Source organism: Halichondria panicea, chromosome 2, assembly GCF_963675165.1.
Source record: "Halichondria panicea chromosome 2, odHalPani1.1, whole genome shotgun sequence".
Taxonomy (NCBI): Eukaryota; Metazoa; Porifera; class Demospongiae; order Suberitida; family Halichondriidae; genus Halichondria; species Halichondria panicea.
In genome coordinates, this window is record NC_087378.1 from 1,665,650 (window position 1) to 1,689,585 (window position 23,936).

At 42.3% G+C, this 23,936-nt stretch overlaps 8 protein-coding genes across 9 annotated transcripts; 4 read left to right on the forward strand and 4 right to left on the reverse strand.

Moving 5' to 3' along the window:
* The first annotated feature begins 32 nt into the window (after positions 1–32).
* LOC135330853 (uncharacterized) lies at positions 33–5,563 on the forward strand. Its single transcript, XM_064525795.1, has 14 exons — positions 33–170; positions 267–482; positions 724–818; positions 878–989; positions 1,161–1,394; positions 1,599–1,719; positions 1,779–1,864; positions 2,024–2,205; positions 2,345–2,509; positions 2,643–2,771; positions 2,967–3,081; positions 3,222–3,374; positions 3,592–3,793; positions 4,311–5,563. The coding sequence occupies exons 1-14, from the start codon at positions 89–91 to the stop codon at positions 4,495–4,497; spliced, it is 2,079 nt and encodes a 692-aa protein (XP_064381865.1). The 5' UTR covers positions 33–88; the 3' UTR covers positions 4,498–5,563.
* Positions 4,739–5,501, reverse strand: LOC135330859 (calponin-3-like). The gene has a single exon (XM_064525800.1). It carries the CDS (start codon positions 5,499–5,501, stop codon positions 4,929–4,931), a length of 573 nt encoding a protein of 190 aa, XP_064381870.1. The 3' UTR covers positions 4,739–4,928.
* A 141-nt stretch (positions 5,564–5,704) lies between the features above and the next one.
* Positions 5,705–6,726, forward strand: LOC135330858 (anaphase-promoting complex subunit 10-like). Its single transcript, XM_064525799.1, has 6 exons — positions 5,705–5,901; positions 5,946–6,006; positions 6,053–6,145; positions 6,192–6,262; positions 6,400–6,495; positions 6,548–6,726. The coding sequence occupies exons 1-6, from the start codon at positions 5,705–5,707 to the stop codon at positions 6,642–6,644; spliced, it is 615 nt and encodes a 204-aa protein (XP_064381869.1). The 3' UTR covers positions 6,645–6,726.
* Positions 6,727–6,941: 215 nt separating this feature from the next.
* LOC135330854 (serine/arginine-rich splicing factor 2-like) lies at positions 6,942–8,455 on the reverse strand. Of its 2 annotated transcripts, XR_010392883.1 has the most exons (4): positions 8,342–8,455; positions 7,745–8,226; positions 7,422–7,697; positions 6,942–7,251 (listed from the first exon to the last, which is right to left on the reverse strand). XR_010392883.1 is itself a non-coding variant. In XM_064525796.1 (3 exons), exons 2-3 carry the CDS (start codon positions 8,194–8,196, stop codon positions 7,475–7,477), a joined length of 675 nt encoding a protein of 224 aa, XP_064381866.1. In that variant the 5' UTR covers positions 8,197–8,226; positions 8,342–8,455; the 3' UTR covers positions 7,274–7,474. The 2 variants fall into 2 exon arrangements, 1 of the variants encoding a protein (XP_064381866.1); XM_064525796.1 differs by lacking the exon at positions 6,942–7,251 and having other exon boundaries at positions 7,274–7,697.
* Positions 8,449–9,524, forward strand: LOC135330857 (FK506-binding protein 2-like). The gene is made up of 6 exons (XM_064525798.1): positions 8,449–8,610; positions 8,677–8,739; positions 8,823–8,910; positions 9,029–9,062; positions 9,125–9,195; positions 9,244–9,524. Exons 1-6 carry the CDS (start codon positions 8,452–8,454, stop codon positions 9,453–9,455), a joined length of 627 nt encoding a protein of 208 aa, XP_064381868.1. The 5' UTR covers positions 8,449–8,451; the 3' UTR covers positions 9,456–9,524.
* On the reverse strand, positions 9,404–10,744 carry LOC135330855 (protein Mpv17-like). Its single transcript, XM_064525797.1, has 4 exons — positions 10,589–10,744; positions 10,066–10,181; positions 9,811–10,002; positions 9,404–9,701 (listed from the first exon to the last, which is right to left on the reverse strand). Exons 1-4 carry the CDS (start codon positions 10,722–10,724, stop codon positions 9,507–9,509), a joined length of 639 nt encoding a protein of 212 aa, XP_064381867.1. The 5' UTR covers positions 10,725–10,744; the 3' UTR covers positions 9,404–9,506.
* Positions 10,745–12,768: 2,024 nt separating this feature from the next.
* On the reverse strand, positions 12,769–21,358 carry LOC135330860 (cullin-associated NEDD8-dissociated protein 1-like). Its single transcript, XM_064525802.1, has 26 exons — positions 21,158–21,358; positions 20,646–20,815; positions 20,207–20,423; positions 20,008–20,074; positions 19,705–19,806; positions 19,368–19,506; positions 18,898–19,090; positions 18,626–18,729; positions 18,421–18,578; positions 17,906–18,215; positions 17,529–17,734; positions 16,889–17,138; positions 16,792–16,825; positions 16,555–16,654; positions 16,079–16,365; positions 15,871–15,921; positions 15,713–15,808; positions 15,466–15,533; positions 15,248–15,342; positions 14,950–15,121; positions 14,511–14,772; positions 14,244–14,360; positions 13,714–13,896; positions 13,602–13,662; positions 13,313–13,459; positions 12,769–13,005 (listed from the first exon to the last, which is right to left on the reverse strand). Exons 1-26 carry the CDS (start codon positions 21,197–21,199, stop codon positions 12,869–12,871), a joined length of 3,768 nt encoding a protein of 1,255 aa, XP_064381872.1. The 5' UTR covers positions 21,200–21,358; the 3' UTR covers positions 12,769–12,868.
* A 35-nt stretch (positions 21,359–21,393) lies between these two features.
* LOC135330861 (protein fem-1 homolog B-like) lies at positions 21,394–23,898 on the forward strand. Its single transcript, XM_064525803.1, has 2 exons — positions 21,394–22,089; positions 22,377–23,898. The coding sequence occupies exons 1-2, from the start codon at positions 21,488–21,490 to the stop codon at positions 23,821–23,823; spliced, it is 2,049 nt and encodes a 682-aa protein (XP_064381873.1). The 5' UTR covers positions 21,394–21,487; the 3' UTR covers positions 23,824–23,898.
* The last annotated feature ends 38 nt before the right edge of the window (positions 23,899–23,936 follow it).

Genomic DNA, 23,936 nt, shown 5'->3' on the forward strand with positions numbered 1-23,936 from the left:
GTGATAGTCAATATTGATCTCTGTATGGGACCATCACTACCAAAACCAAACCATTCTCTCCATGTGGAGAGGTTGAAGAGGATCTAGGATGCTATGTGCATGCAGACACCTAAGATGCTACCCATTTATTTGGGGCCCAAGCTGGGCTCCTTGCAGATTCCAGGGAGGAGGTATGCCCTCAGGCCTGCATGCAGTAGAAGTCTGACTAGAAATAGTGTTTAAATGAAGAACAACGTGGGATATACATGTGATGTAATATTCCGTAGGGTCTACCGTTCCTCCAAGCTCTCTGACTGTTAACCCAGAGGTGGTGTCGGCTATTGCTTCAGGACGACCAGTGATTGCCTTGGAGACGACCATCCTTACGCACGGCATGCCGTATCCCCAGAATCTCCATACTGCTCAGCAGATTGAGAGTATCATAAGGTCACACGATGTTGTCCCAGCCACAATCGGAATTCTTAGAGGCCAAGTGATCGTAGGTTTGTGTGCTCCTCACAATGTTTAGTGCTGTGTGATTACCTTATGGTTTGCATGGCTTGGTACAAGTTACTAAGGACTATAAACACAATGCAGCTTCACACTCTATAATAATAGTTACTGTAGGCGACATGATCACACTGAAAATTTCTATCAAATCTCAGATAACCTCTATTCCCATTTATAATTTTTTTGCTCTGATTAATATTTTAGGTTTGTGCTTATACAGTTAATCAATTGCAGGGTTGAGTCAATCTGAGATAGAAGAGCTGGGAGCACCCTCGAAGCTACCAAAGCTGAAAGTTTCACGCAGAGACTTTGCTTATGTTCTAAGCCAGGTATGTAAGCAACCCCCTCCCCCCTTTCGAGTTATTTTGTAATACCTTGTAATTTGCAGGGTTTAAGTGGTGGAACGACCGTGTCTGGTACGATGGTGTGCGCTCACAAGGTTGGTATTCCCCTATTTGTGACAGGGGGACTGGGCGGAGTGCATCGTGATGGGGAGCAGTGTGAGTTGCATAATTAAGTCGAGAAATGTGCGTCCTAGTAAGTCCATTCAGCTTTAAACCACAGACCTTATATATTTATAGCATTCCCATTCTTCCAACATGAGAATGCAAATGAGCAATCCAAACATTAATTTATGTGCTGGAATAAGATCAATTCCTTTTTTCCTGTAGCCCTTGATGTAAGTGCTGATCTGACAGAGCTTGGTAGAACACCTGTGGCCGTGGTGTGTGCGGGTGTTAAGTCTATCCTGGACATAGGACGAACCTTGGAGTATCTTGAGACACAGGGTGTGACTGTCGCTAGTTACGGAGAGTCGAGGCAGTTCCCCGCGTTCTTCACACCAAAGAGTGGCTTTGAGGCACCTTATTCTGTGCGTGATCCATTAGAGGCTGCAAAACTCATTGGTAAACTGTTTCTAGAATTGTTTGTGAGGTATTTTTGGTTTGGCCCCTGTCATACAGTTGACGGGGCTGTATTAACTTTGATAGAAACAACTCGCTTGTTACTACATGTATGTGCATGTCACATTATGTGTACAGCAATTTGTGCAGGTGTGTAGCACACTTATTGTCTACTTATTGTCGTATTTGTTCAACTGTACTCTACAGATTCCAGCCTCTCGTTTGGAACTGGTAATGGACTTGTAATTGGTGTGCCTATACCGAATGACGATGACCTTCTAGGAGAGAAAATTGAGACAGCCATTCAAGACGCTCTGGTGGAAGCAAAGTAAGCAATGCTTTCTCTGATCAGTCTGGGTTGACTGATACACTGATAAATGTGTATAGAGCTGGAAAAATTGCTGGGAAGGCTGTTACTCCATTCCTGTTAGAGAGAGTTAACCAACTCACTGATGGGCAGTCACTAGAAGCCAGTATCCTTATTAACCAATGTGTACAAAACCTCTCACACAGGTTTTGTCCCTAAGGAGGTTTTTTTTTACTACATTTGTTATGATATTGAAAGCCTTGTGAAAATGGTCATCAATCGCTTTTCTGATCTGCTGCAGTGAATCTCTTTGACTTAGGCATAGACATTAGGCTGATTGAGAACAATGCAGTTGTTGGTAGCCAGATCGCTGTGGAGCTGGCTAGAGTGCGTGGAAGAAGAACTAGACCAAGAAGAAGGAAAGATATGACTCGAAACGGTCAACCTGTTGTTATCGGAGCATCTATTCTCGACTCTACTGCCAAAGTGACTTCACCAGTTATAAAAGTTAGTTCCTTACACACATACTGATATATACCTACATGTACTGTATGTAACGGTTGCTGGTATAGCTACAATCACTTTGTTGGGTGGTCTTGATAATTTTATCATTACTTCGCTCATAATTATGATATCTGCTTTATAGAGGGAGGGCACAAACCTGGGCAGCCTCGTGCAAACATATGGAGGTGTGGGGCGGAATATTGCAGAGTGCATGTCAAGACTAGACACTCCACCCATCTTCATCTCCTCCCTCGGGAAGGATCCCAATGGACTGACACTTTCACAGCACCTCACACAACTTAAAATTGTAAGTCTAACTCTGTACGCTTGGTGTTCAGCAACTACCACCATGTACATATCGTACACTCGACATAAGGACTGCCATAATCTTATGTGTAATTCATCACTGAGTCTAATTCATCACTGTCTCTTTTGTCCAGCCACTGGACGGTATATATGAATGCAGTCATTTACCCACTGCCAGCTACTGTATCGTGTTGGACCACCAAGGAGAGGTGTACTGTGCTGTAGGGGACATGAGCATCAACAACAGTATCACAGTTGACTGGGTACGTATGATCTACTGCTAGGTACATGCAGTGTAAGGTTTACTATTAGATCACTTTTGATCGTGCATGTATGTAGCATTATTAAGTACATGTATGTATTTTGTTATTTTCCCCATGAACACAGTTGTAAGTAGCCTCAGTTGGATTTGTGCTAGAGGATTCTTTGTCTAACACAAAGTTTATATTTCTCTGCAGGTGAGTCAGTTCACAGAGGTCCTAACTAAAGCCCCTCTAGTCTGCTTGGATGGGAATTTTCCCTCTGATACAATCAAGTTTGTGTGTGAGGTCTGCTCAGATGCTGGAACACCAGGTGACCAACTTGCATAGCTACATGCACGTATATGTATGTATAGTTTTAATCAACCTGGAAGTTGTCTCTTAAATTATGCAGATACGGTACTTGCTTAGGGCTAACTGGTATTATTGGCTAACTGGTATTATGCCCCTCAGTTTGGTATGAGCCTACATGCGTGGACAAAGCTATTAAGCCCATTGAAGCCGACTGCCTCTCAAAGATCACATACAGTTCACCTAACCTGATTGAATTGAGAAACATGTACAACGCTTTAACTGGCGAGTCTACGTGTCTCCAATTATCTTCTGGTAAGTGAATGTCATGGGAACACTGTAGTTGCTGGTATGATGTGCATTAGTATACAGTTCAAAAAACTTGTAGTGTACATATACATATCATGTGTTTAGACTGTGCAGTGCCTGCCTTGTTTTCCCATACCAATACTTTTATGTTGCGTCCTGGTATTTGTACGTTTATTCAACACACCCACACACACCCACACACAACATGTAACCCCATTCACAGAGCTAACTTTGGCTGAGAAGCTGACGGAGTGTTTGCACCTCATCCCTCCCCTCCTCACCCACGTCCCTAACCTCATTGTATCCCTCGGTCAAGATGGTGTTCTTGCATGCTCAGCAAAAGAAACTAGACACCTACACTACAGGGCAGCTGCCAAGGACCTACTTCCTGTGGGTGTGGTCAGTGTCACTGGCGCAGGAGACAGGTGAGACTCAGACTATAATATTATGTGATTATTAGACTAGTACTAGTTGATAAGATCTACATGGGAAGTAACATGGAAAGTACATGGGAAAAGTGCCTCAGAGCAGGTATACTATGGGACTTAGTATACCTGCAAATTTACTTAGTATACCTAGTATTCCGTTGTCAAGTAATTGTATTGTAGTCAAGCGGTTTGCGATGCGCACTATAGTATCTAAATGAGTTAGACACTGTTTTGTCGGTCCATGTAATTTAGAAGCCCTCAGCCACTTGTAGTACCCTCGCTACGCTCGGGATACTAAATCAGTGCCTTTGGGCTTCTAAATCCCATAGACCCTCCAAAACAGTGTCTAACTATTATTTAGACCACCCCAAAACGTACGTCCTGAATATGTGTCGGGTATAGTCTAACAATGTAGAAATATCAACCAGCTTGTTATTTGTGATGTTTGCTCCATGTGCTGTTAACCTGAAAGATTCATATCCAACGTACTATTACCTATTATTTTTATTTTCAGTTTTGTTGGTGCTACTATGGCGTGTCTGATTCGAGGATTTTCGTGGGATTTGTCTATCAAGGCTGGACTGAGGGCTGCCTTCCAATCTGTCACATCCCACTATGCTGTCTGCCCAAAACTGTCTCCTGAGAATGTAACCAAAGAATCTATACAGAAATGGGCTCCATGGGAACCCACACAAATTTAGAAAAATTATCATTTATTTTTGACATTAATTTGATAATAATATTTATTCCCACCTCTTTCAATCTGTGATGAGATTTTATTTTGTTTGGGGTGACTATTATACATGTATAAGAATTTGAAGAATGCAACCCTCAATTATAGAGCAATGCAAGCTCACTGCATGCAGCTAGACTAGATCCTCCCCCTTTTTCAGTTTATAACTTTTTATACCACCCAACCTTGCTCAGAAAAGGCAATTCAAATGTTGAAATCAAAATTAATTATGAAAACAGACAACACAACGTCATCAGTAAAGTAAACACATATAATGGATAGCCTACACAGACAAGCAACACATAAATACATACTACAATATTGCAACTAGGAAACAACAATAATATGGCTTCCAGGAAAGTATCATAATTATGTATCAGAGAGAAAGTCTGTCACTTGTCATTTCATAATTTGACGTTGTGTGCCATAAGCGGTCATTCCTGCCTGGTTGGCTCCTCTGTTTGTACCCATCTGCAGACCAATCACACTGGAACTGGCTCGCTTTTGCTCTTCGGTGTCATGACGACGTACATTCTTCTCTGCTTCTTTCGGACCGAGCGTAGTAGCCCCTTTGAAGCCTTTCTTGCTAGCCACTCTACCCAGAGCGTGAATGGCCGTTATTACTTGTGGCATGTTCTGATTTTCGTACAGGTCCACTGTTTGAAAAGAGTCGGATCTTGGAAGGCCGTAAGTTTCTGCTGAAGACAGGAAATTTCCAATGTTTTCCATCATTTTGAAGGCCATTTTGTTGGTGTTGATTTTCTTCACAGAGCCTGGTTTCAGCTTGTTGATAGCTTTGCAGAGGTACACACCATCCTTCAGAGCTTCATGGAAACTGCCACCAGGGAAAGATTCTCCAACTACCGACTGTAGCCAAACCCTTGCTTGTCTTTCTAAATCAGAATCATACTTGCTGTCTTGCTTCTGCTTTAGTTCTGCAGTCATTCCATAACCAGTTGGTCTAGCAGCCATGTTGCGTTGTTGTGAGCGCTTGCTTGCAGCTAGCTAGCTTGAGAAAAGGAGATAAAATTAAATGACTCTGCCGGTCCCGGCCCCTTAGCCTTAGATGGGCGTGACTGTCTCTCCCATTGATGACTGCCACACCCATCAATTTAGAGGAAAAATGATCACTAGCCTCCACCCACCTGGTAAGAGAAGAGAATCAGAATTCAAGGATGGATATGGATAGTCCTGATCTTGAGTTTCCCCATATTCAAAACTTGTTTGCAGACAGAGGGAGCATTGAGGAATTGGACTCTAAATCAGGACATGCCATTGAGATAGGAACTCAAGCAGTGTGGTCAGTGTCTTCCTGCAAGTCTGGGTACGGAGTAACACATCTCCGAGATAATTCGATGGAAACCTACTGGCAGTAAGACTTGTGATAGTTGAATTTAAAAACCAGTGTTTTAATAGGTCTGATGGTGCCCAGCCACATCTTATCAATATTGAATTTACAAGGAAAACTGCGATTAGGGTATGATTTTGATATGTCATTTGTATTATGTACTGTTTGTACACAGACTATAAAAGTGTTTGCTGACTACAAGCTAGATGAAAGTTACACTCCCAGCAAGATATTTGTAAGATGTGGAACCAACTTTCATGATCTTCAGGTTTGCTTAATTAAGTATTCATGTTCCCAACTATCCCATTGCACAGAAAATAACGACAGTTGACTTAGAAGAGCCTGAAGGTTGGGTGGATATTGACATACTGGATGAGAATGAACAGTGAGTGCAATACATATAAGATTATGGCCTATAAATTGCTTATGTGCCCTAGACTAGGGCCTAGTTATCAAGGCTATGTTTATATGTAACCCAGCTCCTTAGGCAAACAATGTGTGTTGCAAGTGATATTCCTGTAGGCCTATAAAAGCATTTGTTTTTCAAGTGGCTGTATTAGCAAATCATCAAAATGGGAGAGACACTCACATACGACAAGTCAAGGTCTTTGAACCAAAGTGAGTTAAATTATTATTTAATTTATATATTGTACACGGTTTGATTTCACAGATGGTCATCAGAGAGCAGGACTAACACAGAAAAAGAGTTACTCAAAGACACAGACTTTCGGAGTATTGATTTCACATCTATGCTATGTTTAAGATAATAATTAATTATGGCAATCAACGTTGACTTATACTCTCATTACACTCTTTCGTTCACATTTGATATCGTGTTTCTTTGTTTTCTGCTGCGAAATGTTTCCAGAATATTCATCAACATACATATAAGAGCTTGAAGAAGTATAATTATGTTGAGCCATCAATAGATTCATATATAGTAGGAATAAATTGTTAACTGTAATACTGCCTTGATGGCTCAATGGTCTAGATCCTGTGCTGGCGCTGGAAAGATAGGCAGGATCAATCAAGTCTCAGCTATTGTAGTCTATGTAAAAAAACGGTCAACAGTCCATATTTATTTTATCTAACATCAACAGGAATCTGACTGGACGATGTAACACACGACAACAAACATTACAAGCACAACGACAAAATGCAATAAAATTAAAGCCAAATGCCAGAACCACACACGCGCACACACACACACAATTAAATGCAGAAATTTAGTGTCCGCAAATAGATATCACGGTAGCCTCGGGAACAGTGCCGTCTCCATACACCATTTACACCACACAGCTGCTGCTGGAACCACCAGATTTAACATGGAACACACAATCGTATTACTGCATTGTACTGCATACCAGCTGCCAACTGCAGAACAGTTGAACACAAGTCATTTTTGAAACAACAAAATAATTGCTACCATGTGAAATTATACAAGAATGCAAAACACACGTATAATTATATGCAATGTTTCTAATTATATGTACAATACACAGTACATTGGGTAGGCAATACGGGGAATACCAGCAAGTTCTTACATAGAAATTAACAGCAACAGCATAAACAGTTGAGCATAGCGTCCTCAGAGAAACTAGGGACTTCGAGAATCAGGAGATCGAGATCGAGATTTCTTGTCTCTGGGAGGGGACCTCCCGTCAGGGGAACAAGATCTTTTATCTTTGGAAAAGGACCTCTTCCTCTCTGGAGAACGTGAACGGGACTTAGAAGAATCCTTCGAGTAAGACCTTCTTTTCCTGTCTGGGCTATAGGATTTCTTACGTCTTCTGGGGGAGCGGCTTCGAGACCGAGACCTCCTGCAAAAATTATGTGATAAATATAGTGCAAAAAATTGCCAACTCACCCCTTAGGAACGTACGCACGCCCATAGCGGACCTGGGGGGGCTCAGCAGGTCGACCATAGCGAGCTGTCTGCACTCTCATTTCACGTCCTTCTAGCACATGCCCATCCATTCTGTCCATCGCATCTTCAGCATCACGACGTTCAACGAATCTAACAAATGCGAATCCTCTGGAATCTTTTGTGTAGCGATCTCGAGGGATATAAATGTCTCCAACTTCTCCGAATTTCTCAAACATAGGAAGCAAATCCTCCGCAGTGATTTTGTACGACAGGTTGTCCACCTTCAAGCTGACCATCCCTTCAATGTTGGGAGGGCGACGGTTGCTAAGACGACTGTCACGATTATCAGAATTGTCACGGCCTGTGCCTCTGTCACGACCTCTATCACGGCTTCGGCTGCGACTCCTACTACGACTGTAGCTCCTGCTCCGTCTCCTGTATCTTCCACTCATGATTGGAGAGACTTTATGGTTTTGGGAGGGCTACATGGGTGGATGGGGGGAGACCACATGGTGCAAAATTAGGGAGATTTCAGGTTGGTTTACTGATAAATCATTAAATCAACCATATTACAATCAAGGTACAGATATAACTTACATTTTAGGAGAGCTAGGTTTAATACGGAGGGTCTAAGGACTTGAAGTAGAGCTTTTCTTTTAGATGCACACCCAGCACTTCGCTCTTCTTTGAGTTTCTACCGATTGCGCATGTGCGTACAAAACCAAAAGGGGCATGGCTTGTTCTACTCTGAACTTGTAAAAAAGATGGAGAAAAAGTTTTTGTTCTGCTTCTTCCTTTTACTGTCCTATGCTGCAGTTGACACTGCTGCAGCCAAGAAGACCAAGAAATTAAAGATCACTACAGAGGTGTGCAATCATTATTATAATTATGTATCTACCGTATTTACGTTAATACTGTACTATTCTCTTCAGTCCAAACCCTCTGATTGCTCTGTAGTGGCTGAGCCTGGAGATACATTAGTGGTTCACTATACAGTAAGTGTTTACATTTTGCGAATGTACTGTAGCGTGCTTGACTGCTTGTATGACAGGAAATCAGTTTTCTATGACGCATACAGGGAAGTCTTGAGAATGGACAAGTGTTTGACAGCTCCCTTGAGCGTGATCCCTTCCCCGTCACATTAGGAGCTGGGCAAGTCATTCAAGGTATGGTCCACACATAATCCCTAGCAGTAACTAGCCTAGTGCACACACTGTTAAGCATACCGGTAAATAGCCAATATGTGGCATGTTCATTGAATTAACACCGCTTGTGATACATTAGGTTGGGATGAAGGTCTTGTAGGCATGTGTCAAGGGTAAGTGCTACTTACTGTCGAATGCGTATGATTACATGTACAATGTATATGAATGTTTACAGGGAAGTGAGAAAGCTCGTTATTCCACCCCACCTTGGCTATGGAGATACTGGTGCCCAAAATGTCATTCCAGGTTAAATGCTTAATACATCACGACTGTACTAATGTTACCTACTTACAGGTGGAGCCACTTTGTTGTTCACTGTGGAGCTCATTGAACTACAGAAGAAACCACTTGTGAAACTACCCAATTCCCAGTTATGGTTCTACCTTGGAATAGCCGGCATAATTGGATTGTTAGGATACGAGCTGTATAAAAGAGTAACTAACAAAGAGGAGGACAAGGAAAAAAATACACCTTCAAAGAGAAAGGGAAACAAAAAGAAGAAATAACTCGTGATAATTTATACACAGACAGAGATTTGTATATTAAATATTGAATAATTATTTTGTCTGATTGAACTTGTCATCTTGTTGGTTGGGAAGAGGGCGGTTGGCTAGCCAAGCTACATAAGTGTTCCAAAATAGTGAGATAATGTTTAAAAAGTTCACTCTGAACTTGAGAGGTATGAAATAAAAGTTCACGACCTGAACAAATGGCCACAGCTTGTAGGAGGCAAACAGCAAATTGAAGTAATCCTGCAGAGTACAAAACAATTTCTTAAACTTCCACCACATCACTATAAAGGTATTAGGGTAGCCATGCAGCCTTGAGAAGTTGCACAGCTTATATGTAGGTAGCACCTACCCCTCTGAGTTTCTCCTTGACGTGTGAAATGCTCAAACTCTGAGAGAGTGCAAACAACGATAACAGTGAACCAACAAGAAGAGGGGCAAAAGCCACTTGATCCAGAAACACTTTCTTCAGAACTACTGCCGAGGTCGTAGATGGACCAAGATACTTGTCCAAAGTCAGAAACCACGTTCTCAAAACTGGACCCTTCGAAAGGGAAAATATGCACAATCATGCATGGCGTGAATATGATAAAGATTGCCTATATACCGTGAAACAGAGTCCAATTGCAGCCATTTTGGCTGTTCTCTGCAAGCTATACTGTTTCCATCTTCTTCCTTCCACACACGATTGTGCTATCACATCACCCAGACCACACACAACACCTGCAATGAAGGGTACCAACATTCCGAATAAGGCCACACCAAACTAAGGATTTTCCGGGTCTTATTTTGTAGAATACAAAAAAAGAAACAAATGTCAGAGGTCATATTGGCCTTATGATCTAGCATAACGTAGTGATTTTTTGTGAATGTTTGTGGTTTTATAATGATGTTCATACACATACCCGTGTCTATTTTTGGGGCTTAAAAAGGCCTATGAAACATTTGGCCTAAGGGAAATACCCTGACCGTGCTTCCGTAATTTACTTTCCCACACAAATATAGTGTATCAACCGTGCAACCTCTCTATACAATTTGGCCCTTGATCATCGTCTTGCTCATAATAATATTATGGTCTACAAGAGTACACTAACTTAGCTAGTATAAAGGTATATATATACTGATGTTACCAGTGGTGATGGCTTGTGTTAAGAGTGGTCTTGAGTCAAGGATGGACACATATCCCTTCCAGATCCTCACAGCAATCCTCTGCAACATCTTGCTAGAATGCATGGAGACACACCCACCCCATTGGCATTCGCACATGTCTACCCTCTATTATTGCCGCCCTTTATTAGTCAGTCCACTGTTCAATATTGTACTGTCAAGGGTTCGTTTATAGGAACTGTACATGTACTGTACATGCACTCCTTATGTACCATGATAAAATATTATTCATGTAAAAAAATAGATGGGCGTGCCTGTCCCCAGCCATAAAATGTTATGATGAAATGCCTTTTATGGCTGGGGACGGGCACGCCATCTAGTAAAAAAAAATGCACTAAATTGTGGCTAATTGAACTACAGAAGAAACTACCGTAAGACCTCGATTTAAGGCGACCCCCTAAATATGTAACACTTGGACATTTCGCCCATATAGCACCATATAAATTCTTTTTCTTTGTGTACATTAAAACTCTACTTTCGCAAAACGTTATTATTTAAAAGTGTCGCCTTAAATCGAGGTTTTACGGTATCCAATTCCCAGTTTTGGTTAGATGTACCTGGAATATAGCCGGCATTAGTGCGAGTTGTATAAAAGAGTACCTAACAAGAGTACCTAACAAGAGGAGCTACAAAGAGAAAAGGAATGTTAATTAACAATAAGAAGAAATACCGTATAGCGGGTAATTTTCGGGGGACAAAATATTTGTGGTTCAGCAATATTGAGACATTTCGTGGGTAATATTTTCATGGTTGCTGCTTGCACTGCAGGTAAAGGTAGGCAAGGTCGCTTCATTCGTGGGTAAAATATTCGTGGTCACACCTCCAACCACGAAAACCACGAATATTTTGCCTCACAAAAATTACCCGCTATACGGTAACTGATGACAAAACTGTATAATTATACAGACAGAAATTTGGTATATAAAATTTACTAGGGATTGAAATGTTGTTTGATTAATTGTTATCTTGTTGGTTGGGGAGAGGGCAGTTGGCTCAAGCTAAATAAACGTTCCAAAATAGTGCGATAATGTTTAAAAAGTTCACTCTGAACTTGAAAGTTATGAATAACAGTTCACTATCTGAACAAATGGCCACAGCTTGTAGTAGGCAAACAGCAAATTGAAGTAATCCTGCAGAATAGAAAACAAAGCTATATATATTCAAAAACGACAGTCAATTAAAGTTAGCTATTAAAACAGGCTCATTTCGGAAAAATCATGCTTCTTCGAGAATGGATACAAAAGCAATCACGGATCTAACAAAAAGAGCCACTATGAAGGTATTAGGGTATAGCCATGCAGCCTTGAGAAGTTGGGCACAGCTTGCTCACAATCAAAAAGAGCTACTATGAAGGTATTAGGGTAGCCATGCAGCCTTGAGAAGTTGGGCACAGCTTATTGTAGGTAGCACCTACCCCTCTGAGTTTCTCCTTGACATGTGGAATGCTCAAACTCTGAGAGAATGCCAACAACGATAACAGTGAACCAATAAGAAGAGGGGCAAAAGCCACTTAATCCAGAAACACTTTCTTCAGAACTACTGCCGAGGTTGTAGATGGACCGAGATACTTGTCCAAAGTCAGAAACCACATTCTTAAAACTGGACCCTTGAAAATTAAGCACAATCATGCATGGCATGAATATGATAAAATTTCCTACCGTGAAACAAAATCCAATTGCAGTTATTTTGGCAGTTCTATGCAAGCTATACTGTTTCCATCTTCTTCTCTCCACACATGTCTGTACCAGATGCAACACCTGCAATGAAGGATCCGATCGCAGAACCACATGCACACACCGCACCCTATAGCTCTAAAAAGGAGTCGAACAATATCCCCTATATTGGAGATTCCACTGTACTAGAGGCATTATTGTCTGCTCATACTGCAGTGTATTAAGCTTACTATCAAGAGTACCTAGCTATAGACTAGGTCCTAGTATTATTAAAATACTGATGTTACCAGTGGTGATGGCTTGTGTCAAGAGTGGTCTTGAGTCAAGGATGGAGACATATCCCTTCCAGACCCTCACAGCAATCTGCAGCATCTCATCAGGAGTAGCCTCGAATCTAATCTGCGTGGATTCGAAGCTACATCAAGAGCAATTACCTCATTTATTGCCGCCCTCTGGTCTACATCAGGGTATAATATCCGAAGTGCATGAATATAATTATACATGTACATGAAATTCCAAACAGTAAGAACACAACACATCTTCTAAAATTGAAAGTTTTCACTAGGTAATTTAACTAAGGTCCATTTTATCAGTGCTAGTCGTGGCAACAGAGACATTGGCATCGGCTTGAATAGACTCAAAGAGCTGAGCAGTGTCAGCACTGGACTTGATTTGAGTCACAAAGTCTATCAGTTGAGGGCACTTATCTGTAGGGAAATCGTATAGTACTCTATAAACATTAACAGCGTGCCGGGAAATCCCGAGAAGAAGCTATATAACAATTTATTGAATATGAGGGACAAGCATAATAGGTAACACAGGAAAAACAGCCAGGTACTGTACATCCAGGTACTGTGCATACAGGTACTGTGCATACAGGTACTGTACATACAGGTACTGTACATACTACAATGTACAATTAATTACGTCACTATAGTACCTTGTTGGGTAAGTACATGTATTATTAAAATGCTGATGTTATAATAATTTAATGTTAAATAAGAGCACACTCACCATGATCAGGTGTTGTGAGCAGAGCAGCAATGGCTCTCATGGCAGACCGTTTCAGTTCATCCTGTTTCTCAAACTCCTGCTTCACAGAGTTGGCCTTTGCCTTGGACTGGATCGTGGTCCTAAGAGGCTCAATCAGCTTATCAATGCCTGCAAGGAGTGTGCGTACACAATGCGCTGATCAGTACTGCAATGTAGGTGAATGACATGAGCTTGAGCTACACATGTACATTTGCATAATAGCCATTTTGCACACTTGGCAGTGTGTGTAATTAGAGACAGTCCAACTCACGCTGTAAGAGGGCACTTGGTCTCAAATGAGAGAGTCGTACAATTAGCAAGAAGGTCAGCATCTACAATGTATAGAGGGAATAAATCATACAGGATTTATGGTATCATTGTACCTTAATGTCGTAGTGATCCTTAAGGCCATCTTCGACATGGTTCAAGAACTCGAATATGTCCAGCCTGTCAAGACAGGTCTCTAACAATGTGTACATACACTCAAATGCAGCCTTCCTCAGATCCAGCCCATCATCCACGGTGTGCTTGAAGGGACCCATCTCAACCTCACGAATCAGCTCTTTCTGTAACCACGAGGAAAGCAACACAATTTTTAATGTGTAGATCTGAATGAGGAAAGTACTGTAGCCTTAGTGCTGTGTTATATACATTACATAGGACCATCTCAAACAGCTTTTTTCTATTACATGTGCTGTACATGTTGGAAAGTAGACAAAATGAAAGAGGAGGCCTTTGAATGCGTAACATGATGGCTACAGTATACGTACACATTGTATGTACATGTACATGTACACTGCAGCTACAATGAGCCATTCAACTTCAAAGCTTGTGGACAAAAGCGGGAAATAATATATCGCTTAAAATAGCTCCAACGAACAAGTAAAACACTCTACTACAACAAAGTAGTCACCCTAATCTTGGTCTCTGTGTAGAGGTTGGGCAGGAGGGTGTCCAGAAGGTCTCTAATTAGAGAGGGCTTGTTGTGAGCAGCAGAGTTGAATGCTACCAGTGCCACACGACGAACATTCTGTTAATAGAGAAAAATTAATCCAGCACTCGGGATTTTTTGAATAGCTGAAAGTAAACTATCATCTCAAAACTTATACTTCAGGCCGAAAATATAACACGGAAAATGGTAATGCAGCGGATTTGCCTCTCACACTACATTTCAACTCACAAGGTCTGGGTCTCCTATGGTGGTCAGAAACTCCCCAATGCAGCCGTGCAGCAGCGTGTCTATCGGTTGAGGCTGGTCAGAGATTGTGTACTTGAGGGCAGTGACCACAGTACTCCTCACAAACCCAGACTGGGACTCAAGGTTCTCACGGAGATTAGGCAGGAGGATCTCAGGATCAACAAGGGTCAGTTTCCCCACACACTCTGCCACCACATTCCTAGTGCCCTCCTCAGGACTCTCGAAGTGCTTGAACAACACTTCCCTGAAGTAGAGATACAAAATGCATGTGAGTACAGATTTACCTACTCAAATTAATGTCTGTCCTGGTCGATTACCTTTTGTAGGAAAGGGCTTGAGAAAAATATTATCCCTGCCAATTTTAGCAACTACACTATGCTATCTTTTCTACATCAACATATACTTTATGGGAGATTCTCACCAGATTCTTGCAACCTGTGGTCTGAGTGTGGCCACTGCCTCTGGTGTACCGTAGTGACAGGAGATGACCTCTTTGAGTGAGTGGAGGAGAAGGTATTGTCTCTTTGGGTTGCCCTGTATCTCAGAGAGGATGAAGGGAAGGTACTGCTCCAGGTTGCCCGCACTCACACTGCCTATATAGGCACAAGAAAGTGGGCTATGAGTGACACAAGATTACTATGTACATGCATAAAGTTAATATCCACGTAACATGTACTGAACATTTTTGTCACTTTCGTATGTGTATAGTGTACATGTACCTAGGGCATAGGAGGCAGCTGATCTGACTTCTTCAGACTGAGAGGAGAATGTGTTGAGAATGACCACTTGGAGGTCCTGCACACAGCTCAGGTCACTGCACACACACACACACACAAAGAGAACATGTGTTTGGAACCCTCTTAAATACTGTTACACTATATATACTCACACACAATTCTAATAGAACTCGTTCTAAACAAGTACACAAAGCACTTACTTCTTCCTTCCAATCTCCCCGATGGACAATAGACAGAGAAGACGCACAGAGTCTGACTGCCCTTCATTCTGTACATAATGACAATCATAGCATAATTACAATACTTTATAACATTTCTGTACAAATAATTTAAACGTATAACCTAACCCTAACCCTAACCCTAACCCTAACCCGCTCTTACACAATGATACTGCCAAGTTGCTCCTTGAGTAGTGTTACAACAAGGTCTTTAGTACACACACTGTACCTTAATGTTAGTGATGAATGTGTCCACTGTGGGGTAGGTGTTGCTTGGAACTGCCTCACATATTGCTGCTATGCACTTGGATATGCTCCTGAAGGCCTGTCGCAATAAAATGAATCATCTGATTGCACTGACACCTACATGTAGATAACTATTCGTACCTGCTTGTGAATTGTAGTAGTTGTGGGCTTGTATACGAAGCTAGTCAGCATCTGTGAAGAAAACAATCACCAGCTTTGCTTATATTCTACATGCAGATTACACATGATGATGTTATAGGAGGTGACAAAAATGACATTTATACGTACACAGTGTACACTGTAAATGGACTCTCTGAGAGCATGAGAACCAGAACAAGATTTTACCCACCTCAAATATGGCTCCAAACTCCATCCCAGGCACCTCCAACCTGACCAGTCGCGAGAAGAACTGTAGACAGGCCATGAGAGCACTCCCTTGCAGGAGAGACGAGACGACTAAGTCCAGAGTTCGTGGGAGAATGTGGGACCGTGCACCCACTATAGCTGCAGGGCTAACGGTCATCACTGTACAAAGGAGCGTGAGCACTAGCTGGGAGATGTGTAGGTCACTGTCGCTGATGAGACCAGGCAGCTCGTCCAGCACGGTGGTAATGATGGGTGTGGTCATTGCCACGGCTGTGGAGAGGGGGTGGGGCAGTTAGAGTATAATAATACTGTACACAACACATCAAAGAACTGAAGCTAGCCTGTTTGATTGGCACCTATATGCTGTAAATACCTCCTGCGGCTATGCCCAAGGCATAATCACAACAATATATAGTCGTCCAGTACGTTACAGTTACAGTTCAGTAGGTAGGTGCTCACTATATCTCTGGAAAAGGGCATCCAAACAGTTGAGAGTGGCCAGCCTCAGATCACGATGGTTCTTACGCAGGAAACTGGCCAACAATGGAATGGAATCTTCCTACAATGTACAACACAATATAAGCTACATGTGTTAATAGTAACTCCTGGTTCTGTACAATGTCATGTATAAATACTGTACCAATTTGTGCACACACGTACACACAATTTACGTACACACAATTTAAGTTTTCTCACCAATATAAATGTAATGTCGATTTGTAGGGGTGACCTGAATAAACAAACACACACAACTTTTCAACTAAATATCGATCTGTAAGGGGGACACACTCACTTGGCAATCTGTGTGACAGCCCTAACTGCAGTCAGCCTGGTGATCTCATTACGTAGTCGATCCACAAAGATGGGCATACACTCGGACAGTTTTGGTAGGAGTGTGTCTCCCATGGAGGCCACTACCTGACCCATACACGTAATGGCCCTCTCCTTCACCTCCTGGTCAATGTCAGCAGCTTTCAGTCGCTTCAGAGCAGCCGTGTAGATGGATATGACAAACGGGTGGAACTCAAATGAGGACTCTGTGTCTAGTAGTGCATGTGTGAGGGGATGGGTATATATCGTGTAAACTTGAGGGTGAATGAAGATGGCGTTCACACAAACAAAATGCTAACGCTCTCAAATAAACACACATGTGCATGTGTTAGACACAGACAGAAACACTGAACTCGCAATCAGATACTGTAAGTACTACACCAGGGATATGCCCACACTGGTTGTGGTGGATGGTACTAACCACCTCTTAGGGTTACCACATGATCTGTATGTTAGGCTATAAAAAAGGCAAATTTGTGTGTTAGGCTATAAAAATAGCCACCACTTGCAAAATTCTGGGCACATCACTACACACAGCCCCCCCCCCACACACACACAGCCCCCCCACACCCACACCCACACACACACTTCACACAACTCACTCAGGGGTCTGATGGTTTTCACGATGAGATTGAGAACGAGTAATGCTTCCGAGGTGATCTTGTAGAAGTTGTCTTCGACAGCTGTCACTACGGCAGGGATAATGATGCCAATGTGGGGGTGGAGGACTGCTGGGGAGTGCTGAGTCAGCAGAACAGTGAGGAAGTTGAGTGTGTCTATCTTCATATTGGATGTAGAGGTTTGGTCACTGAAAAGTGTAGAAAGCAGATGTTCAAATTAAATGCGACATTCACATGTACATACATTATACAGTATACATGTATATATTCAGGTTAAGGTTACCCCACTATCATGGCTATGTACAGTATATTATATGTAACAGTATACAGTACAAAATGAGCATCCATTACACACTCACTTGAGACAGAAGAGTATCCCTGGAACAATGGCTCCCACGTGTTCATCCAGAGCCCCGGGCAACACAGTGACTAGGGCTGTGAGGAGGCTGAAGCAACCCTGCCGTGTCTTGACACTCTTGTCTTTGAGCTGACGATGGAGGGACTTGACAATGGCCGTTATCTGAGCGTGTAGAAAGGAGACGGGAGTGTCTGAGACCTCCATGACCTCCTCATCATCACCGGCTGTTTGTGAGGCACTGCTGGGCTTGGTGATACTGAGCAGGGCTCGATAGGCAGTGAAAATGTCAGCCTTTACATTCTCTTCACGTTCTGTGCAAAATATATGTAGGTATACAGTATATGATGTGTCCTTTTTGGGCATTTTAAGTGTTTATATAGATGCATACTGTACATCGTATTGTGGTTGGAATATTTACGAGCAAAAACATGTCCAGTATCTGTAATGTACATTTACAATAAAATCCAGGACAACCTCGAAATAAAAAGTATTTAACTATATAGGCTATTAACTGACCTTTGAACCTAGCAATGAGGGCTGGAGAGACGATGGAATAGAACTCAGAGATCATCTCACGTCGAGAGGAGAGGATGGCTGCCAAACACTTGGCCGACGCCCGACGCACTTTCCAACTCACATCATCGTCATCACTGTACTCATCATCCTCCTCGTCCCTGCATGGTGGGCATTAATATGAATGGTGGGGGCACACAATACTTACTCTCCGAAATCATCAGTGTCCATATCATCGTCATTGTCTTCTTCATCAGTACCATAGTCGTAGTTGGGATCATGTGACAGCATACGCAGACAAATCTTCACAATCTGCAAGCAATTTGTGATCTTTACCGTAATTATCTACAGCTACATGCATGTGTAATATAAATACTCCGGCACACTGTACATGTACATTATAACTCAATCAAGCTGCAAAATAACCACAATCATGACATGTTCATTAATAATCTAACCCCCCCCCCCACACACACACACCTCTCTGATGTGAGGAGTGATCTCTCTGAAGCAGCGCACGACAAGAGCCTCAAAAGCCTGAAGACACGACTCCTTAAGCTCATCAAAATCCGATCCTTTGAGGTCATTGTCGTCTTGGTCCAGATTGATAAAGTGGGAGATGAGGGGAACAATGGACTCCAGGTAACTACCAATCCTCTGACCAGCCTGGCGACTGTGCAAGCATATCATACGTAAATACATTATACATAAATACTCTATATTCAATATCTTCACACTGCACTGTACTGTAGATGAAATTTTAAAGGGATGGAGTAATTTATTAATAGGAGGATTTATTATTTTCCTACTCAGGCGAATATAAACATGTATGTAAATTGTACACGAAACTTTAAGGGTTTTAATTTGAAGTCGTCTTATTATTATGTGCTTGCTCAGGCAATACATATCTAGACTAGAGTACCAGGTCAGGCACACACAGGCAGCCAAACCTGATTGCTGCGATGGCCTGGATGTAAGTCCTGGTGTCAGCCATGGAGGTGGGTGAGGTCCTCTGAGAGCCCAGTGATGAGAGGAGGTGGGTCATGATCTGGTCAAACAGTGACCACTTGCAGGAGGCAGACAGATAGCCTGGGGGGGGGGATGTACAGAAATAAAAATGTGCACCTAAATACATACACTGTATAATTCCACATTAACATGTACCTTAGCATATAAAACATTGTAGCTCCTAGTTTTATATGCAAGTGTTTACTGGCACATTATAATTAGGAATTCTCAATACTATACATGTCCATGGTGACCATAGTGATGGTGAGGTGAACTCACAGAGGGCAACGTATGCTCTCTTGCGAACAGAGAGAGGTCGTGGATCCTTGAGTAGGGGGAGGAGGGCTTGCATCAACGGCTCATGGAACGGAGACAATGGAGCTTTGGAATGGGACAGATGGTGTCATGTTATTGGGGATGAGTGAAATGTTACAAATTGTAATTTATACCCTAAAGGGAATGTACAAATACCCTCTAAGTCGATGAATGTGTATATACTGCCAAATGTACAGTGTAGGAGGTATGCATTGCATGTACATAATTATATGTACATAATTATATATACAACACATTTACTAATACCTCCGTATCGATGAACGAGGTCTCCCAGTATGTCCAAGGTCTCAAGCAGCACATACTGGTTCAGATCCTGCAACAAACAAACAAATTCACAAACAGGGGTACGTTACTTCCCTTTGGGTATATTGTTTCCCTATACAGTCTAGAGGGTTGCTTTAGTGGAGCAGCTAATACAACACTTGCTACATTATATCACCCTCACAGGCTTCTTGATAGCATCCACCATCTTCCCAGTGATGTTCCGGCTGGCATTGGTAGCTACCGTCTGTGTGGTGCGAGCCAACTCCCCGATAACAGTCTTGAGACCCACGCTGGAAATGTCCCGGAGTCGTTCCGAGTCCGAGAACATGTTGGAACAGAGAGAGTTGATGATGACCTCGATCTGACTGTCCTTGATCTTCTTGACCAGCGGCCCAAGGCTATACAGTTAGGGGAGTGCATTTATGATAACTGCATCTGTACACAATATGAACTCCAAATTAGGAAACCTAGAAATTATACGGATCCAAGGAGGCAACTTAACAAATAAACCAATAACAGTGTCACTTTCAAGTTGATGTACTGTATATACTGATGTACTGTATGTACATTGTGCATGTAACACTAAGGTGTGGGCTCATCACTGTCCTACAAAGACTCACCATTTGACTGCAAGGTTCTGGACCTCTCCGTTCTTATCTTCGACCAGTTTGAGCACACTTTGCACCACTTTTTTCTCACTGTCATCGTCCAGTTTGATGGAGCCCTTCTGCAACTCAGTCATCAGGTCATTGGTGGCCATGAAGCGGAAGTCCTTGTCCACGGATCCCATCTACACAGGAGGTACAACATTCATGTAAATATTCACCTCTTACAATTACACAATTATCTTCACAACTGCATACCTACATGTAGTCATAAAATACAAATAGATAAAATACGTCCAAATAGCTTAAATGCCTGTAATTACGCGATAAAAGAGTAAATTGCTGGCGTAGTATTTAAATGACCATTTCCCTCATATACTGTAATAAAATCAAGTCTGACGCTAAACAATAATGCGGCACCAACAATGCAGACCATGCATGCAAACAAATATATATATCACGCTATGTGGGCAATGGCGTATACTTAGAGGGTCACCTTATTTATATTAGGTGGTACGACCTGATACCTTATCCAGCAGGGAGGAAATGTGGTATGGTGAGGTAGACATTGTCCCTAGTTACTTGAATTTCAGCAGCTAGACACTTCAGACATATATAAAATCGAGCAAAATAGACCCCCAGGAGTTCGAGTGTGTGTAGACAAAGCTGTGTATATCTTGTCCTTGCTTGATGATACTTGATATTGCTTGCAAAAGACTGACTGTCACGTGGTCAAAATAGCAAGGGGGCGTGGTGACTTTTACAGTTTAGCAAATCACTCAGCAAATCATTTGCGAGCGAATCATTTGTGTTACGTTTCATGCTTTCTTTTATATACTAGGCCTGTAGTGTAACTAATGGCCAGTGATCCCAGTGATCAAGAAGCCTCACTGTGTGTGCTCACCAATGAAGAGTTCCAGAGTATCTGTAATTGGAGTATAACAGGACAAGTGACTGCTATCCAGAGAACAGTGGAGAGTATCCTAGCCTCAAGCAATAGTCAAATCGGTCCAGCCACCTTTTGCCCTGATCCTCTATCACAGAAGTCTTCTCCTCTGGTCTTGGCAGCTCAGTATGGGAAGAAAGAAGTCGTTGAATACTTCCTGGATAATTTTTGGTCTGTCATTGACATTGACCACACGGCTACTATTGTTTCACTCACCACACAGAAGAAAGTGCACTGTGCTACAGCGCTATGGGCTGCCAGTACGGGAGGGTACCTGGAGATTGTGGAGCGTCTAGTTAGACACGGGGCCCAAGTCAACAAGGCTACACTCACCCAATCGACCCCACTGAGAGGAGCCTCCTTTCACGGGCATTTAGAAGTGATGAAGTATCTGCTGAGTAACGGAGCTGATATAAACACTCCTAATTGTATCGGTCAGAGTCCGCTGTGCATAGCGGCAATGAGGGGACAACTAAAAGCGGTCATGTTTCTTATCGATAATGGTGCTGACAGGTAGGTATGATGTTTGCATTCTAACATGCCCGTGTCTATTTTCTGAATCCTGTACGTACATATATTAAGCAACAGTGAGAGTTAATAATGCTTTATTAGGTTCATTGTAAGAAGAGACTCCCTTAAATATTTGCCTCACCCCACACAAGTGTTCAAATTTTGTAACTTCTACCCCTTAAAAATGATCACAGGGGAACAATCGATACATGTGTATATATCTATTAATTCTAGATAGTGACCAAACACTTCAGTGTAACTTCCTACAATCATTACTTTTCTTTCTCCAGGGAACAGAAGACCATTAATGGCTACTCTGTGATCCACCTCTCAGCCACCAAGGGAAGATCCAACATTGTCAAGTACCTCCTCTCAATTGGCGCTAGTCCTCAATTCCAGCCTTCCGATCCCAACAACAGTGACTATATCCCTTGTCCTCTATTTCTGGCTGCCTCCACTGGCCAAAGGAAAATGGTAGAAGAGCTCATCAACCATCCTGACTGCCCGGCTATTTGCAGAGCCGATGCCTTATTGTTACTTGGTTCCACACGTTGTGAGATTAGCACAAGAGGACTGACAATGAGCTCGAGAGATTTATGGGCAAAAGCACTCGAATTACGCGAGCAAGAGAACATACAAGTCGAGTTTCTACCTCCCATCGATAGCTACGGTGATCGTGTCGAGATAAAGAATCTGGAAGTCTTCAACAAGTTATCAGCCGAGGGTAACTTCAATCAGTACGAGGCATTATTTCAGAGCTTGATTATTCGAGAGCGTTGTATGGGCTACGGAGATCAAGGACTGGTGTATTTTCTCATTAAACGGGGAATGCATTTCTGCAATATAATGAAGTACAGCGAGTGTGAGCTGCTGTGGTTTCGAGCGATGGATATGGAGATCCGTGTATGCGAGTTGGAGATTGGACATGCTCGGTACGGTCATTCCGAAGGTCTACAAAGAGATCTTGAAAAGGATTTATCTCAGTATGCATACGGCATTTGGCACATGGTACACGACAAATACCGACCAAATTTCCATCGCTATGTTGAGTTTGGATTTAAGGAATTGGAGATTCTCTCTTGCCTTCGTGACAAGTCTGACAATGCAATTTTCATCGATATTCAGAATATCATTGGTATTTTGCTGTACATAATGACATCGTGGCTTTATTATGATACAGATGTGAGCGCTGAAATCTTACCAGAAGATGCATTTTGCTCGGCTGAATGTTATGAACTAGGAACTAAATTCGTTGCCAAGTGCCTACGATTCTCAAAGGAAACCTCACTCCTTCATTACGCTCTGACAGATTTTGTAATCGTCGAAGACGACAAGTTGGTTCCAGTGAGCGAAAAGTACATGAATCTAACTCCTCTCATCACTGCTTTGCTACACTGGGGTGCGTTTGAGGTCATCGATGAACCGAACTCCAGTGGACTACGACCGATCCACGTAGCGGTGGAAACTGCCAATAAACGAGCAGAAGAACTTCAAGAAGTTGTCTCACCTCTAGCTTCTGCTGGAGCACATATCGATGCTGTTGACAGTACTGGCTGCACCGTGTACACACTTTGTTCGAATGATGTCGTCTCGGTTGTACTCTATTCAAGTGGACCTCTCCCACTCACTTGTCAGTGCTCGAACACTATCGTTAGAGAAAGATTACCCTATGAGACTATTGGACTGCCTCCACATATGGTCAAAATAGTTAGGTTGCATGATAGGCATTGTGTGTGACAATGTGTACTGTAGCATAATTTTTTATTATCCAGGCTGATTTTCTTTGTTTTTTAAATTTGCTAGTGATGATCATTACCATTAATTCCAAAGTCACGCGTCACGCATGCGCT

Excerpts from the sequence above, each read along its gene's own strand:
- LOC135330853 (XM_064525795.1), top strand. The coding sequence starts at position 89 with ATGCTATGTGCATGCAGACACCTAAGATGCTACCCATTTATTTGGGGC. Across the intron at positions 1,395-1,598 it reads AGAGGCTGCAAAACTCATTG|ATTCCAGCCTCTCGTTTGGA; the intron begins GTAAACTGTTTC and ends TGTACTCTACAG. Across the intron at positions 2,772-2,966 it reads ACAGTATCACAGTTGACTGG|GTGAGTCAGTTCACAGAGGT; the intron begins GTACGTATGATC and ends ATTTCTCTGCAG.
- LOC135330859 (XM_064525800.1), bottom strand. The coding sequence starts at position 5,501 with ATGGCTGCTAGACCAACTGGTTATGGAATGACTGCAGAACTAAAGCAG.
- LOC135330858 (XM_064525799.1), top strand. The coding sequence starts at position 5,705 with ATGGATATGGATAGTCCTGATCTTGAGTTTCCCCATATTCAAAACTTG. Across the intron at positions 6,146-6,191 it reads CCAACTTTCATGATCTTCAG|AAAATAACGACAGTTGACTT; the intron begins GTTTGCTTAATT and ends CCCATTGCACAG. Across the intron at positions 6,263-6,399 it reads ATACTGGATGAGAATGAACA|GCCTATAAAAGCATTTGTTT; the intron begins GTGAGTGCAATA and ends ATATTCCTGTAG.
- LOC135330854 (XM_064525796.1), bottom strand. The coding sequence starts at position 8,196 with ATGAGTGGAAGATACAGGAGACGGAGCAGGAGCTACAGTCGTAGTAGG. Across the intron at positions 7,698-7,744 it reads CGTGCGTACGTTCCTAAGGG|GAGGTCTCGGTCTCGAAGCC; the intron begins GTGAGTTGGCAA and ends TAATTTTTGCAG.
- LOC135330857 (XM_064525798.1), top strand. The coding sequence starts at position 8,452 with ATGTGCGTACAAAACCAAAAGGGGCATGGCTTGTTCTACTCTGAACTT. Across the intron at positions 8,611-8,676 it reads AATTAAAGATCACTACAGAG|TCCAAACCCTCTGATTGCTC; the intron begins GTGTGCAATCAT and ends TATTCTCTTCAG. Across the intron at positions 8,911-9,028 it reads AGCTGGGCAAGTCATTCAAG|GTTGGGATGAAGGTCTTGTA; the intron begins GTATGGTCCACA and ends GTGATACATTAG.
- LOC135330855 (XM_064525797.1), bottom strand. The coding sequence starts at position 10,724 with ATGTGCGAATGCCAATGGGGTGGGTGTGTCTCCATGCATTCTAGCAAG. Across the intron at positions 10,182-10,588 it reads AACACAAGCCATCACCACTG|GTGTTGTGTGTGGTCTGGGT; the intron begins GTAACATCAGTA and ends CCTTCATTGCAG. Across the intron at positions 10,003-10,065 it reads CAATTGGACTCTGTTTCACG|GGTCCAGTTTTGAGAACGTG; the intron begins GTATATAGGCAA and ends TCCCTTTCGAAG.
- LOC135330860 (XM_064525802.1), bottom strand. The coding sequence starts at position 21,199 with ATGTCTACCTCACCATACCACATTTCCTCCCTGCTGGATAAG. Across the intron at positions 19,507-19,704 it reads GAGAGCATACGTTGCCCTCT|GCTATCTGTCTGCCTCCTGC; the intron begins GTGAGTTCACCT and ends CCCCCCCCCCAG. Across the intron at positions 13,897-14,243 it reads ACACAGAGACCAAGATTAGG|AAAGAGCTGATTCGTGAGGT; the intron begins GTGACTACTTTG and ends TCGTGGTTACAG.
- LOC135330861 (XM_064525803.1), top strand. The coding sequence starts at position 21,488 with ATGGCCAGTGATCCCAGTGATCAAGAAGCCTCACTGTGTGTGCTCACC. Across the intron at positions 22,090-22,376 it reads ATCGATAATGGTGCTGACAG|GGAACAGAAGACCATTAATG; the intron begins GTAGGTATGATG and ends TTCTTTCTCCAG.